This window comes from Manduca sexta, chromosome 24, assembly GCF_014839805.1.
Source record: "Manduca sexta isolate Smith_Timp_Sample1 chromosome 24, JHU_Msex_v1.0, whole genome shotgun sequence".
In the NCBI taxonomy this organism is placed as follows: domain Eukaryota; kingdom Metazoa; phylum Arthropoda; class Insecta; order Lepidoptera; family Sphingidae; genus Manduca; species Manduca sexta.
The window spans coordinates 324,719-340,364 of NC_051138.1; the positions used below are offsets into that span (position 1 = coordinate 324,719).

At 41.1% G+C, this 15,646-nt stretch overlaps 3 protein-coding genes across 5 annotated transcripts; 2 read left to right on the forward strand and 1 right to left on the reverse strand.

The window, feature by feature from the left end:
• The first annotated feature begins 51 nt into the window (after positions 1-51).
• Positions 52-5,835, forward strand: LOC115450728 (out at first protein). Of its 2 annotated transcripts, XR_003939320.2 has the most exons (7): positions 52-281; positions 358-471; positions 764-898; positions 1,699-1,879; positions 3,189-3,331; positions 3,540-3,917; positions 5,226-5,835. XR_003939320.2 is itself a non-coding variant. In XM_030178811.2 (6 exons), the coding sequence occupies exons 1-6, from the start codon at positions 195-197 to the stop codon at positions 3,690-3,692; spliced, it is 813 nt and encodes a 270-aa protein (XP_030034671.1). In that variant the 5' UTR covers positions 52-194; the 3' UTR covers positions 3,693-4,015. The 2 variants fall into 2 exon arrangements, 1 of the variants encoding a protein (XP_030034671.1); XM_030178811.2 differs by lacking the exon at positions 5,226-5,835 and having other exon boundaries at positions 3,540-4,015.
• On the reverse strand, positions 3,133-6,751 carry LOC115450730 (28S ribosomal protein S21, mitochondrial). Of its 2 annotated transcripts, none has more exons than XM_037442139.1 (3): positions 6,457-6,751; positions 6,139-6,255; positions 3,133-3,290 (listed from the first exon to the last, which is right to left on the reverse strand). In XM_037442139.1, exons 1-2 carry the CDS (start codon positions 6,628-6,630, stop codon positions 6,139-6,141), a joined length of 291 nt encoding a protein of 96 aa, XP_037298036.1. In that variant the 5' UTR covers positions 6,631-6,751; the 3' UTR covers positions 3,133-3,290. The 2 variants fall into 2 exon arrangements, with proteins under 2 accessions (XP_037298036.1, XP_030034673.1); XM_030178813.2 differs by having other exon boundaries at positions 6,133-6,255.
• A 331-nt stretch (positions 6,752-7,082) lies between these two features.
• Positions 7,083-14,960, forward strand: LOC115450725 (WD repeat-containing protein on Y chromosome). The gene is made up of 18 exons (XM_030178809.2): positions 7,083-7,340; positions 7,599-7,790; positions 8,177-8,288; positions 8,750-8,907; positions 9,137-9,313; positions 9,418-9,597; positions 9,765-9,998; positions 10,282-10,534; positions 10,744-10,880; positions 11,462-11,550; positions 11,698-11,892; positions 12,134-12,271; positions 12,341-12,504; positions 12,744-12,955; positions 13,156-13,337; positions 13,656-13,797; positions 14,065-14,262; positions 14,645-14,960. Exons 1-18 carry the CDS (start codon positions 7,083-7,085, stop codon positions 14,765-14,767), a joined length of 3,144 nt encoding a protein of 1,047 aa, XP_030034669.1. The 3' UTR covers positions 14,768-14,960.
• The last annotated feature ends 686 nt before the right edge of the window (positions 14,961-15,646 follow it).

A 15,646-nucleotide genomic window follows, 5' to 3' on the forward strand; every position in this document is an offset into this window, starting at 1 on the left:
ACGCTAATTCTATATGATATAATGTACAGAATATGAACAGAACAAATATTTTAAATAGTTATGAAAGAATTTCTCATTTTGTTAGTTGATGTTGACGTTTGGTATGTATCAGTCTTTATAAACATGACAGCTGAAGTCAAATAAATACTAAATGTTTCGATGAATTTTTAAAAAGCTTTTTATATAAAAAGACGATGGATATATATATAATTAAGCTTACATTAATTTATTTATTTATTAGGCCGACTAATTTACAACTTCTTATAAATGTTAGAAATCAGGTAAATATATATATATATATTTTGTAGAAATGTTTGTTTCACAAGGATTGGTATAAAATTTAATTAATGTTTACAGGGCGGAGATGTTATGCAGGAAAACATAACAGCGAACGTGTCCGAGGACACTGTCGTTCTGGAATTCATGCGGCTAGACGGTGTATTTGTGTCGCAGCTTGTCGATTTCACCAATGCAAGTTTTAACACTATTAAGCCACTCGAATATTACCCAGTTGTAAAGCCAGCTACTGAAAACCTGATAACCCACAAGCTACCCATATTATAAAAACAAAGAAAATATGCAATCGATATAGTTTCATCCCTTTAGTTTATTGTGTCACTTGTTGTATAAAAATCTGATATGCGAATGAATACTTACATAAAAAAAAAGAATTAAATGTTTTTTCTCCAAGAAGATATTACTATTGTCTACAGAAAACTCATGAAATGTTATACAAATAGTAATTCATACCATAACATTACAGGAGGTAGAAGCAGTGAAAGTGATAATACCTGGAGAGGAGGAGCTCGGCCAGAGTGGGCATCAGACGCTGTGCTTCCTCACACACGCTGCGCAGGCTGACTTCATCACCCCTGATGCTATGGCCAAGCTAAGACAGGTGACATTACTATTATAATATGCATATGCTCATTTACAGGCTCCTGCTAGGTTTACTAAGTTTACAAATAAGTGAGCTCCATTGCATCTAAAGTAACTGAGGTATTGCTGCATTTGAGAATCCTAATACCCATAACACAAGCCTAATCTTACCTTGGGTACCAGGGTTCAAATAAACACTTCAAAATGATTTGTTATGTTGCATTGTACCAAGTAGCATGTTATTTATTAGTGTATGCACTAATTTTTGCCAAATAAATGATTAAATTTTAACTATCATCAGAGATAATGTGATACTGCATAAATAGCACTAAGAGACAAAAAAAAGGCAAATTGAGATTGATACATAATATGCAAAATAAACAGTAACAATTACTTTTGCACATTGACTGCAGTACTAAAACAGTGAACTATTAATCAGTGCAACTACCATGCAATGTGTTGCCCCACACTGGCATGTGGTAGTGTGACACAAGTTAGTGAGACAATATTCAGACAACACTTCTATTTGTGTGTGAGCCACACATGCATTGAGTCCCAAAAAACAACTTTTATGGGACTCATAGTCAATGTGTTAACTCTCCTGAAAATCATATTTTCTTTTTCACCCACACAATATTTACCAATGCTAGTTATGCAATATTATAGTATTACTGACAATATGTTTATTGGTAATACTTTATGAGAAATCCAGGGTAATCAGTAAAGAATATTATTGAATGCTATAGTTGGTCATAGAAAATCTAAATTTATTTTCTTTGGGATAAAATCATGCATATGATATTTTTTTGCATTTATCAGAAAAATCCAGGCACAGTTCGCGTGGCAGAAGAGGACAAGGGTTGGCGGCAGACCACTGCAACGTCGTGGGCGGGACGAGCCACGCGGCTGTTGTCAGTGGCGGCGGCGCGGCATTGTGCGCAGGCGAGGGACAGGGTGTATCTCCGCGCCGCTGATCTTGCCCGATGGGCACCTAGACCTGGTATTATGGAAACTGTTGCTTTAATACTGACTGTGATGGCCCCCTGTATTGTAATACATGCTGTGCGTTTTTGCGATTACACACTTCTAGTTATGGTACGCAAGGATAACAAGCTGTATATTTTTAACAGAGATGTATAAGTTACTACATAAAGTATCTGAAATACAAGTTACAAGACACTTATAAGAAAAGAGTTTGAGATATCATATAAAAAATACTTTTGGAGATAGTATTTAAAATGCTACATACAAAAGTATTATTATCCAATATTTTTTTATTACTTATACTTTTTGAAAGAAAACAATATTGCGTCTCATTATCATCCCCACTAAAGAAAAGAGTTGCTGCACAGGGTTAGAACTCGGGACAAAGGTGTTATACTTTAAAAAATGTTGCATAAAGTCTTTTGACCATAGACATGGGCGTAGGCAACCCTTGAATAACGAGCCAAGCCTGCCGTTCGCGTAATGGTAAGCTATACAACCGCCCATAAATAGTAGAAACACCATCCAACACCTTGAAGTACGAAGTATTATTTGGTATTTCACTACGCTCGCCATCCTGAGACGTGAGATGTTAAGTCACATTTTGTCCAGTAGTTACACTGGCTACAATGTGATCCACGCCGGAACACAACAGTGACTATACACTGCTACTTGGTGGCAAAAATAGACATTGCGGTGGTACCTACCCAGGTGGACTCTTACATAATACGAGAGACATACCACCAGTAAATTATTGCTTATTTTAAATTATGAAATTTTCGCTTTGCACATTCCATGTCAAATTTGATATTGTGCTCCCTTCAGAACTGAAACCTGTCTAAACTTGATCATAGACCTTGGTAAATTAAAAATTTAAAGATGCATTCAAATTCAAAATTATTTTAGATACAAGATGTAAAAATATATTATATTTTGAATCTTGTATGTGTATTTCAAATACTTTTATATAAGATAAGTAACATGTCTCAAACAAGTTGTTAAAATGTGCTCTATTGGTCTTTATAACGTCAAATTGAAGCCAAAGTAAAATTTTGTTTTGGTAGTTGACACTGAATTTATACAAGTATTTTAGTCTTAAATATTTGTATACTTTGCTCAATAACAACATTGTTGTTTTGAAACATCCTATAATAAATGAAAAACTTTTAGAAGTTGAATACTAAAAGTTGAAAAATACAATTAGAGATGAGATTAACTGGATACAGGCGCCTATCAGTTTGTTTTAACTGCTTAAATAAAAAAGAAACATTATCAACAAATAAAATTTACTATCACTAGTTCATAATTTTGGTTATGTTTATCAGGTATGGACCAATCCTCATACATGTCAGCTGTAACACCATTCCCTGCGCACGCGCTCTTATCGGATTCCTCAGACGGAAAACCGCCACTCGGAGCGTGCGTGTCTGAAAATGACGGCAGTAAAGAGTGCATCTGTCATTTAGAGGTATGTTGGTAAAGAAGTCTGTTAATAGATTCATGCAGTTTACTGTAAACTGCATGAATCTATTAATGGTGGATAGATGCTTGTGCATATCATTTTTATGTTAATACCAAAAGACTTAACACAAGAAACTATATTTTTAATACATTAAATAAAAAATCAATGCTGCAATAGACTAAAACCATGGCTGCATAAATTTTTTATCCTTCAGGTATGTGTGAACTGGTATCCGTGTGGGCTAAAGTACTGCAAAGGCAAGCCACAGGGCGGCCTCAGCTACCGCTGTGGTATCAAGACCTGCCACCGCTGTTACCGCTATCATTTTTACGTGCGCCGGCGAGACGGGTGCCTGAACTACACGTGACGACGCGACCGGCCGCTGCGCCATCTCTGTCTGTCCACACTAGTCATAGTTGCTGTACAGTTGTATAAATATTGACAGTAGATTTCTACCTCAGCCCATTGGCTTGATTCAAGTGTTCAAAATGAGACGTGTTGTTTACAAACATTACCAAGTGGAGTGTACTAATTGATGAAACATTGTTGGTTAAGAAACAGCACAGAGTAAGACAAACTATGAATAACGGTATACCTAGTCTTGCCATAAATATTGTAATAAAGAAAAAAGAAAATTGTTAACTGCAAATAACATTTATTACTTTTACAGTGTGTCAGTTTAATACATAAATATAAAACAATTAAAAATATAAAAAGCTTATTCGAAGTGGTCTCCATTGGCTGCAATACAGTCCTTTAAACGATGAGGCCAGTTATCAATAGAAGCACGCACTCTTTCCATGGGAAAATTCTTCACTGCCAATCGTATAGATTGTTTTAGGGACTCCAAATTATCATGGCGTTTAGAGCAAGCTGTACTCTCTAAAACTGACCACAAATCATAATCCAGCGGATTAAGATCGGGACTAGACGACGGCCAGTCTTCAGCTCTGATGAAGTCCGAAACGTTCGATTCCAACCAAGACTGCGTGGACCGAGCTTTATGACCCGGCGCCGAGTCTTGCTGGAAGGACCATACTTGGTTATTGAACATGGTGATGTTAAGGGGCTTAACTACCTTCTCAAGAATGGTATCTTGATACACTTGTGCCGATGTTTTGATACCTTTTTCACAAAAATATGGCTCAGTCACTCCTTCATAGCTAACACCCCACCAAACCATCACTGAAGTCGGATAATGTCCACGTTGCACTCTGTCGACTAATTGGGAAGCTTCCTTAGAGCTTTGAGCATAAATACGGTCATTTTGTTTGTTAAAATGTTGCTCAATTGTAAAAATTTTCTCATCCGTAAACAAAATTTTTCTGTGACCTCCCTTGCGTACCGCCTTCAGTAGTTGTTTCGATTTTACCACCCTATTCTTCTTTAAATTATCAGTTAAGAAATGGCCAGTGCGTCTCTTATAGGCTGCAAGTCCTAAGTCATCTTTTAAAATACGCGACATGGTTCTAGGTGCTATCTTCATTTCCCGAGATAAAATCTTTTGCTTTCGGACAGGATTTCTTCGAATTCTTTCCCTTACTGCTTTGACCACCTTTTTCGTACGAACACTACGTGGACGGCCAGATCTTTTCTGTCACAAACAGAGGAGGTCTCATTGTACCTATTAATAGCCCGGTACACAAACATTTTACTAATACCAAGTGTATGGAGAGTTTTAAAAATTGCATTTGGCTCCATACCTACTTTGTGTAATGCTATCACAGCGATTCGGTTCTCTTTATCACCCCACACCATTTTAATATCGCAAAATATTTTACAATGTATTGGCGCCAAAATGAGAAAACACAATGAACAATCGTATAAAAATGACAGATTCGAAATTCAAATGTAATATTTTTTTATAATTAAGTGTAACAGTATTTATGGCCAGACTAAGTATATAGTATGCAAATGAAGATATAAATGATGTTGTGAGGCAGGCGTGAGAGTTTACACTTCACAACAATCAGATCAACAATTTGAGTTGATAAGAATTCAAACTTAGCTCTTGTTGCATAGCTGAAAATCCCAATTGTTTAAGAAGGATTTCAAAAATATTAAATCATAGGATACATTAACATTTTGATTATTTGTACTGGTTTTTTTATTTATTATGCTGTAATTCATATGAACTAATATACTATTATGCTTCTGTATAATTATTGAACCCTGCATATCCTAAAAGCTGTTGTTTCTTAAGTAACATGTTCAAGTTGTTGGAAGCTATGACAATATTGTATACTTGTAAATATATTGCAAAATCTTAAATATATGTGAATATGTTCTTCTATTTTATAAAGGATATAACTAGAACCAAAATACAGCTTGTTTATACCTTTTGGTATATTTGATTTGCATGTAATAATGGAATAAAAGTTTGCACTAAACCATCCCATTAAATGAATTATGTTTAGAATAAAATAATTGTTTTCTAAACTATATTTATTTATATTTGTATAAGTAAACTATTTCTATGTTTCTAAGTTTAATAAACAATGTATGAATTGTTTCATTTCTTTCATTTTACATATTATTTTCTGGACTTGATGAAAATAAAACTATACAATAATTGTCCATTGATGTTTACGCATAGTCACCCAATTAGATGGTCAGATTTTACAATATGTATTGAAAACTGCAACACAGTGTGAGTCTTGACCATTATTGCTTAAGGAGGTGCTATGTGTGACTAAAAGATTGAAAGTCCCATGTGTGTTTTGTCCAAACATACTATCTAAAAAAATGCTTTTTTGGACATTCATATAATTATCTACAATTATGATGACGATATAATTAAGTATTACATTTACTTAATAACAGCCTGGGAAAGGTTCATGACGGTTCTTTCTTAACACAAATTGTATCTTCCGTTCCATGTCCTCATTGTAGATAGCTTTGCAGCGCTCATGGTTTATACGCCTTCTGGTCTGTGGAATATATATAACAAATATTGTTGTTGATGTTTGATGTTTTGTTAAAATTATTACATATTAATAAATATACTCGTTATTAATATGTAATAATTTTAACAAAACATCCATTACAATTAGATAATTAAACAACTGTATTTTATTAAAATTTAAATCATTCTTTGTCTTGACAAAATAAAAATATATAAAATGACTTACTTGAAAAGGTTTTTCGTAATATCTGGTAAGTCTATACTGCTCCAAGATTCCTTCTTTTCCGAGAATTCTGTTCACTAATCTACAAGCACCATCTACATCGTCGTTCTTCACAAATACTGTACGAGCTATGAAAGAAGGGTGTCTATTGGATAGTAATCTTAATGTTAAAAACATATTGTTTGGTTGTAGACAAGGTTTGGTATAGTAAATTTAATTATTCAAAATTTTGGAGACACAGTGAGGTTATGTTGTTACCAGGTTGTTACGGTCGTATTTGACATATGTAATTTTCTTATTTGGCAGATCGAAGAACAGGCTAAGTTTATATGAACTTACAGCCTAATCGTCATATTATGAGTTTTTGTCTGTCTTTTTGTTGTGAGGTCCTTTTGGCTTATATAATAAAGACAAAAATTCAATTCATGCAAACTGCACGAGGTCGACGGTTTATATTGCTCATAGAATGCATCATTATAAATCTCTTCGAATCTCAGCATTGACTGTATCACTTTATTGACATTGTTTGACATTTTTATGAGCATTGATGAGCATCATGATTTGTATTTGTTTGAGTTGCAAATTGTACAAACTTTACTGAACACACTCTTTTAATAATTTTTATCCACATGGCAAACGATAGTGAAATAAGGTCTTTGATGACCTTATCGTCAAAATCAGAAGGCAGTACTGCGCCACAGACGCGCGCCCGATGGCGAAATGCACCACTGCACGACCGGTGCACCATCAATGATATGGTCAAGTTAAAGGAAGCTTTCCAAGCAGCCTATAGAAATAAATTATTACCTAATGAATTCAGAAACCTTTTAAGAACGTTACTCAACGTCGAATATGATGAGGATGAATTCAAGATACTTTTTATGAAGGTCCGACAGTACTTAGACACTTGAGCTTTTTTTTAAATTCTAAAAATGATGAAATGGTAGATATTAATTAGCAAAGCGTCGATTTGTAACTTTACCTTTCAGAGACTCTTGTCGTCAGCTAAATCCTTAAATCAACTAAGTTCTGCGACGTAGCTCTTGGCTAAATACCTGAAAAAAACTATTAAATGAATCAGCCGTGTCGTAAAGTCCTTTATTGATCGTAATTTATTTTGTAAACCATCTGATTTTACATAATAGATAAACACAAACCGCAACGGCGAGATCGAATGGGATGAGCTGGTATCGCACCTTCTGCTGGGCTACTTCGGAAACGACGCGGAGAACCAGCGTGAGTCCCTACAGCCGCCCATCATGGGCCTACCCACCGTCATGCGCTCGCAGCACCGCCACCCCGTCTCTAGGATATGTTTCTGTCCTGATGTGGCTAAAGTATGTGTCCGATTTTGCCATTTTATTGTAATGTATCTAATCTACCTAATTCCATAACTCTTAATAGGTAGGTATTCACCTAAAATGAAAGACGGGTAAGAAATAGTTTTTGTTATCAAAACTTAAAGTACGCATTTCATACGTCAATTAATTTTAAGTTGACCAGAAAATCTCCTAGGTTCTCATTTCCTTAAAAGTCGACAATGCTCACAATTAATTTGGTAGCTATTTTGGTCATGTTCATTGTTTATAAGTAATGGTGAACATATAAGTACCGGCTTAAGTGCTTATAACAAGATGTCTTATGAGCTTATTTAGGTATTGGTCGCCAGTTCTAAGAAAAATATAATAAAAGATAATAAACACTGCCTGAACTAACTTCAAAGGATCGCAGCACGGACCCGATGCAGGGCGCGTACATCACCGCGAGCAGAGATGGCATGATCAACTGGTGGTCCCTCGACATGATTTTGCTTAGAACTGCCTATTCGTCTAGACGTTAGTTCCCAATTTTTATTACGTAGCTTTTTTGTGTGTGTTTTCCTTAAGGCGATACCTCAAGGTCCATTTTCATACATTTTGTTTCGGCTTTAATCTGGGTAACTAAACAAGTATTGGCAAGTAAAGAATTTAAATTCACGTCTAGTTAGTGATTAGTTCTCGCAGTTGAAAGAAAAACGTAAAAATAATTAATGATCATGGATATTTCGGCCTTTAAAATTTAATATGACGAAATTTTAAAGGCAGAAATATCCATGATTATTAATTATTTTTACATTTTTCTTTCAACTGCGAGAACTAATCACTAACTAGACGTGAATTTAAATTCTTTACTTGCCAATACTTGTTTAGTTACCCAGATTAAAGCCGAAACAAAATGTATGAAAATGGACCTTGAGGTATCGCCTTAATCTGATTCATTCCTTTGACTCACAACTGCCGGTGTGTCTTGTATCCAGCACACTTGAAGGTTCGCACGACGTGGGTAACGGACATGGTGTGCATGCCCGACGTGAACATCATCGTGACCAGCTCCACGGAGCGCGACCTTCGCTTCTACGACTGCACCGCCAACACGTTCACGCTCAAGATCGTCATCACTAGCTGGGAGTACATGGTGAGGAGAGAAGGCAATTTACCCTTCCAGACGTAATATAAAGATATTTTTGGCTAATAGTTGTGACTTTAACTACCGCTGCAAAATTCTTCGGGAAGACGTTTTTGTTGCATAAGTGTTAAGGAGTTAAAGAAAGTAATACAAAATGTCAGTGACATGCAATTCTGATTACAAGGAAGTAGAACGGACTTCCAGATTTTTTCAGCAGATGAAATTATTTACACGACAGATCTGCACGATGTACTACCACTTCCACAAAGATGAAAACGAAAAGTGTATTCTGATCTGTGGCGACGTGGGCGGCAATGTTCGCGTCCTGTTGTTTTCACCCATCAAACGCGGCCCCTTCAAAAACGAGGCCGGCAGGGCTCTTATACAACTAAGGCATGTTGACCTGCAGCGAAAGGTAAAGCTTTAAAACCAAAATGAAATCTATTGCGTATATAATCAATCTGCAGCTGCCTTAAAGTCAGGGGCTGTATAACGTGTAAAGTTTGTTTTGTTTTTAAGCCCCGTCTACTCCCGGAGATGACGTTGGTGGAGCTGACGCGCATGCACTCGGAGTGGGTGCGGCAAGTCTCGTTCTATGCGTCGCTGCACTGTGTGGTATCATGTGCCACGTGTCCCGACGCTCTACTCATGTGCGACATCGCCGGCTCCAAGACACACAACATATTCCATGTTGATAAGGTCAATCACATATATTTACGGAATGGTGGCAGAATATAGCGTCTCTAACATAAATTATACATGTTCTACTAGCTATTGTCATCACCTGTGCTAATATTATGTCTGTACGTGTCTTGATTAGTTTCAATTTATTAGCCTAAACTTCATCAGTCCTTGACGACCTGTAGGGTATCCAATGCTTCGCCTTCCATGAGGAAGCTCATATTCTGGTGACGGGGGGTCCCGATTGCGCAATCCGCGTGTGGAACCCATTCGTGCCTGCGAAAGCAAACGTAGTGCTACACGGACACCACGCCGGGGTCATCTCGCTGGTACTGCAGAACAACGGGCAGACGATCTACTCGCTGTCCCGAGACAGGGTTATTAAAGTCTGGGATTTACAAGGACAGGTGTGCATACAGGTTGGTGTAATAAATCAAATACAAAAGCATAATATTAGATGTTACTTTTAGGGTTTAGGTACTTTTATTAGACATAATGCCAATCTCTAGAGCCGGTCTCAAGTAGTATCAAGTGGCATCATAGTTTGTAGTAGTCATGGTAGTACTAATATACTAACTATTATTGCAGGCGTAAAATATAGTAGATATAATGATATTGACGACGGTTGTATCGACCATCCAAATACACAGCAATCCTTTTCTCACAAAGTGTATTATATCCTAATCTTCTCTCCCTCTCAAGTCCTATATCGACATCCCACCACAAGTGGGCGAGCGAACCCCCATCACGGCGGTGTATAACCCGGCGACTCGCGAGTTCATCCTGGCAGCCATCAAGATTGCCGTGGTGATTCTGGACGAGCAGCTCAATCCGCAGCACACGGACGGCTTCACGCACTCACGCGCCGTCGCCAAGATCCTCTACAATCCGCTGTTCAAAGTAGTCATTACGTGCGGGATGGACAGCATTATTATTAACTGGGATCCTGTTACTGGTAAATATATTGTATTTATTGTGAGCAAGCAAGTAAAGAGAAAGTATTTGCTGAGAATTTTCTTTAAAATTTTCGTCGATTCCATAATTCTTTAGTCTTTTTGCAATGTTGATTACTTATTAGTTATGGCTTTCGGTTTTCCGCTGTAAAATAAAAAAGAATATGGCAATCAATCATCACCATCAATGATGTATCATAATTTTTCATAGGTAAACGCAACGCAATGGTCCGTGACGCTCACACTCGTTTGCTCCACGGAGAACTGATTCCGGTGGAGATTACCGCCGCCTGCTTCGACCCTGGGTACCAGCTGCTGCTTACAGGAGCTAGAAATGGATCACTGAAGGTATTGGTTCAGTATACTCTATCTATACTATACGTATTGTATAAAGATGAAAAGTTTGTTTGTTTGAATGCGCTAATCTCTGTAACTGCAGGTTCGAATTGAAAAATTCTTTTGGTGTTGGATAGCCCATTTATTAAGGAAGGCTATAGCCTTTATATATAACATCGATGTTATATATAACATCGCGCTATGGCCAATAGGAGTGGAGCAATAATAAAAAATATTGCAAAAATCTATAAAATGTGTTCCCTTCAAGAGCTTCTGTTTCGTGCGCTGCGTAAACAGTTAAAGTTACGCAATCCTTCCTTAAAAAGTTATAAATATAGGTTTTAAAACAAAGTCCTCCGCCGAATTTGTCTGCCTATCTAAACGCGATAAATTCAAAAACTACCCAACAGATTCCGATAAAATTTGGTATGAAAATAGTTTTAAACCCTAGAAAGGACACAGGCTATTTTCTATTCCGGAAAACTTATATGCGGGTGAACCAGATAGCAAAAACTAGTGTAATATAGGATTGAAATTTTTATTACGATATTATAAATCTGAAGTGTTTTACTAACCCTGCGAAATGTATTCAGGTTTGGAATTTCAATACTGGCTTGTGTCTGAGAACAATGTACATTGAACACATGTGTGAAGTCACCAATTGCTTCTGGGTAGAAGGGAGGTGAGTTGGTATACTTGTATCTTATTGTCCTGTCCTATTTACTGCCACATGTAGTAAATACATTTACTGTCTTGAACTAATATTTGTCATTGCCGTACTATTTAAAAACTATACAATCGGTTAACATTTAATTTTTCCTCGTGTTAGGATCCTGGCCGTGGGCTGGAACCGTCACGTGACTGAATTTGAAGACACCGGCACTGCTACCACCGGCAAGAGCTGGGAGACACGGCACACTGATGATGTACTGGCCGCAGCTGCACGCAGTCCCTTGTCACTCGCCACGGCCAGCTACAACTCTGAGCTCATGCTGTGGAAACTCGAGACTGGTCAGCCTTACAGGTAACGGAAACTAGAAAAAAACATTTTGTGGATCTTCTGCACTTTCTTTGTTTGATGGCTTCTTTGTGGGTTAACAAAATAAATATTGTGACCGGTTAACTCAGTTTACCGGGATTTGAATGCCCCAGAGAGATTTATCATCAAGCAGGAAGTTGATCATAAAAACAAAATCGTATAGGTGTACTCAATATTTTTTTTACAGTGTAACAAGTACGAATCAATAACCTGTGGATGTTTGCAGGCGTTTCTCCTGTACGGAGCCGATGTTGCGGATCAAAATGCACTACAGCAAACGAGATGCGGCCAAAACAGCTGCTGGAGCGTCAGCCAGTGGAGCAGCTTCTGCTGGAAAGAGATCTTCAACTATTCGGAAGCCAAGGTAATCGTTGTTAAAACTCATAAACAAAAAGTTTATGGTGGTATCTATGTGTATGATGTTGTCGGTCAGCATGGGCGGTCCGCGCGAGTCTATCAGCTCGTCGCTGGCGATGCGCAAGGCGTACGCGCGGCGCGTGTCGTCGGTGGCGCTGCCGATGCGCGCGCAGAACATGCGCCAGCTCGCCGTGCACGCCTGCATCTTCCTGCTCACTAGACCTAACGCCATGAGGGTCGGTCAGTACAAATTAAGATGATACTAGAAAACCAAACTCAACTTACAAGTCACATGTACCTAGTCAGTGAAATATTTTCTTCAATAATCTTTAACAATAACTGTGAAAACCCAGGCGTACAAAGATAGCTAAGGAGTTCAGTAGTTAACATGCGCAGTCAGAAACTTGTTATCAAATCATAAAGTTATTTTAAAGTACATACCTTTGTAGTTTTTATTTCTCAATAATTACTTGTTTCAGCTTCTCTATTTCTATCGCTGGAAAACGGTCAGGTGCAGGGCTGGTCGGACCACCCGGCGGGTGGTTACCAGGGCTCATTCCAGGGGATCCACACTGCCGGGGACTACGTGTCCGCGTTCGCGACAGACATCGACAACGACTACTTGTTCACCGGCACCACCGTCGGGTACGTGAAGGTGTGGCTCATGAAGAACTACCTCAGGAATGAGGAGGTTAGCACGAATATTGATTAACCCGTTCGGTAGGGCTTTCCCTACGTCTGTGTGTTACTTTGTGAAAACTTGTTAATTACACCTGAAAACTTTTATCGAAGACTTAGTAAATTATTACAATTTTAAAGAAACTAAGATACTGCATGGTAAAATAGTAAATAAAATGTATCGAGTGATTATCTATGATTATTGTTTCCAAGGTGCACATTAATATGCCGAAGCTGCGTCTGGAGTTCCCGTTCCTGTGGCGCGACCGCGTGGAGGGCCGCGCCAAGCGCAGCGTGCGAGACCAGCCGCTGCCGCTGCTGCTCAACAGCTACCGCGCGCATCTGCGCTGCATTACCACCATGGCCTACATCGACGAGCTCAAGTTGCTGCTCAGGTTATAAAGCTTCAACAATATTCTTATGAGAAAGGGCTCATCACAATATCGTGTGTCGGCCCGGTAAAGTAAGGATGTACTAGAGTTGTGACTTTGAGTATACCTATTCTGCGATATTTTCTGTTGCAACGTTGCCATTATTTCTGAATTTACTTAACATTACGGCACATTATAGTAAATAGAGAAAATATTATTATAAAATATAAGAGTAGCTGTATACAGTATTTAAAACGAACTGTAACGCTGATAGAGCTGAAGAAAACTCGTCCAAAATATTGTTCTTCTAATCCGGGACTTGAATGGAATGTTTGCGTATAGCGGCAGTGCGGACTACAGCGTGCGCGTGTGGCGTCTGTCGGGCGAGTACCTGCAGACGCTGGGCAGCTTCATGCCGTGGACGCTGGAGGTCACCAGGTTCCCACCCGATGTCAAGAAGGTGGCCAGCTTCACCACGTTTAAGGTGTGCCTTATGATTACGAAAACAATTGTGGCCAAAAGTTTACCGATGTGATTCGTGTTTCAAAAAACTGGCCACTTCTATGTGCTGCAGCACACTTCTGAAAATTTTTCTGCTTTATGTGTGTAAGTATAACTAAAATGAGTTATTTTGATTGATTTACCACGGAATCGGACTGAAGATTGATATTGGGATCGTTGAATTAAAACTACTGGATACCAGACTGATTTTCAAGTCTTGAGTAAGTGAAATTTGTATTTGATTGTGCAGGTGTGGCGCGGCGGGTACGTGTCACGCTACGTGCCGGGCCAGGTGGAGGTGGACAAGCTGCGCGACATCACGGAGCACGAGCTGCGGCACAAGACATTCGGCGAGCCCCCTGAGGAGCCGCTACTGGGTCATTACTTCAAGCTGCCACGCCGCCCGGAAGTGCAGGACCCAGTGGTGCTTGATGATTCGTTACAAACTGTACGTGCTTTCTAAGTCTGTGACCTCGTATGTTGTGTAGCTCAGTCGGCTTTTATTCTTGGAGGGGTAGCAGGGGCGCAGTTGCTGAATCTGCATTTCCTGTTTAAGTATACCTAGGCTATTGCAGTTGCACCGTAGGGAGCGAGTTTAATATCGAACATATAAAATTTTTGACTTCCTTAAAATTCATTATAAGTATTATTGACTAGCAATTTACTAGGCAGTACTTGACGTGAAAGACGCGGTTTGATAACAATATAATACATGGTCGTTGTGAGTATTCAGACTGGAAAGTGATGGTGAAATATAGGTGTTTACGTTAATTAAGTAAATGAGTAGAGTATTAAAGTGCAGTGAGGTGCGGGTGGCGCGGTGGTTACAGATCCCGGTGTACGCGCACCTGCGCACGGCGTCGACGCAGCCGGTGCGGCGGCCCGCCACGCCCGAGCTGGTGCGCGCCACGCGCCTGCAGCGCGCCGCCGCTCGCCGCGCGCGCTTCCAGTAGACACGAGACCCCGCGCCGCCGCACACGCCGCACACACCGCATCACACAGCCGGTGCGGCGGCCCGCCACGCCCGAGCTGGTGCGCGCCACGCGCCTGCAGCGCGCCGCCGCTCGCCGCGCGCGCTTCCAGTAGACACGAGACCCCGCGCCGCCGCACACGCCGCACACACCGCATCACACAGCCGGTGCGGCGGCCCGCCACGCTCGAGCTGGTGCGCGCCACGCGCCTGCAGCGCGCCGCCGCTCGCCGCGCGCGCTTCCAGTAGACACGAGACCCCGCGCCGCCGCACACGCCGCACACACCGCATCACACAGCCGGTGCGGCGGCCCGCCACGCCGAGCTGGTGCGCGCCACGCGCCTGCAGCGCGCCGCGCTGCTTCGCCGCGCGCGCTTCCAGTAGACACGAGACCCCGCGCCGCCGCACACGCCGCACACACCGCATCACACAGCCGGTGCGGCGGCCCGCCACGCCTGAGTTGGTGCGCGCCACGCGCCTTCAGCGCGGCGCGGGACGCCGCGCGCGCTTCCAGTAGACACGAGACCCCGCGCCGCCGCACACGCCGCACACACCGCATCACACAGCCGGTGCGGCGGCCCGCCACGCCCGAGCTGGTGCGCGCCACGCGCCTGCAGCGCGCCGCCGCTCGCCGCGCGCGCTTCCAGTAGACACGAGACCCCGCGCCGCCGCACACGCCGCACACACCGCATCACACAGCCGGTGCGGCGGCCCGCCACGCCCGAGCTGGTGCGCGCCACGCGCCTGCAGCGCGCCGCCGCTCGCCGCGCGCGCTTCCAGTAGACACGAGACCCCGCGCCGCCGCACACGCCGCACACACCGCATCACACAGCCGGTGCGGCGGCCCGCCACGCCGAGCTGG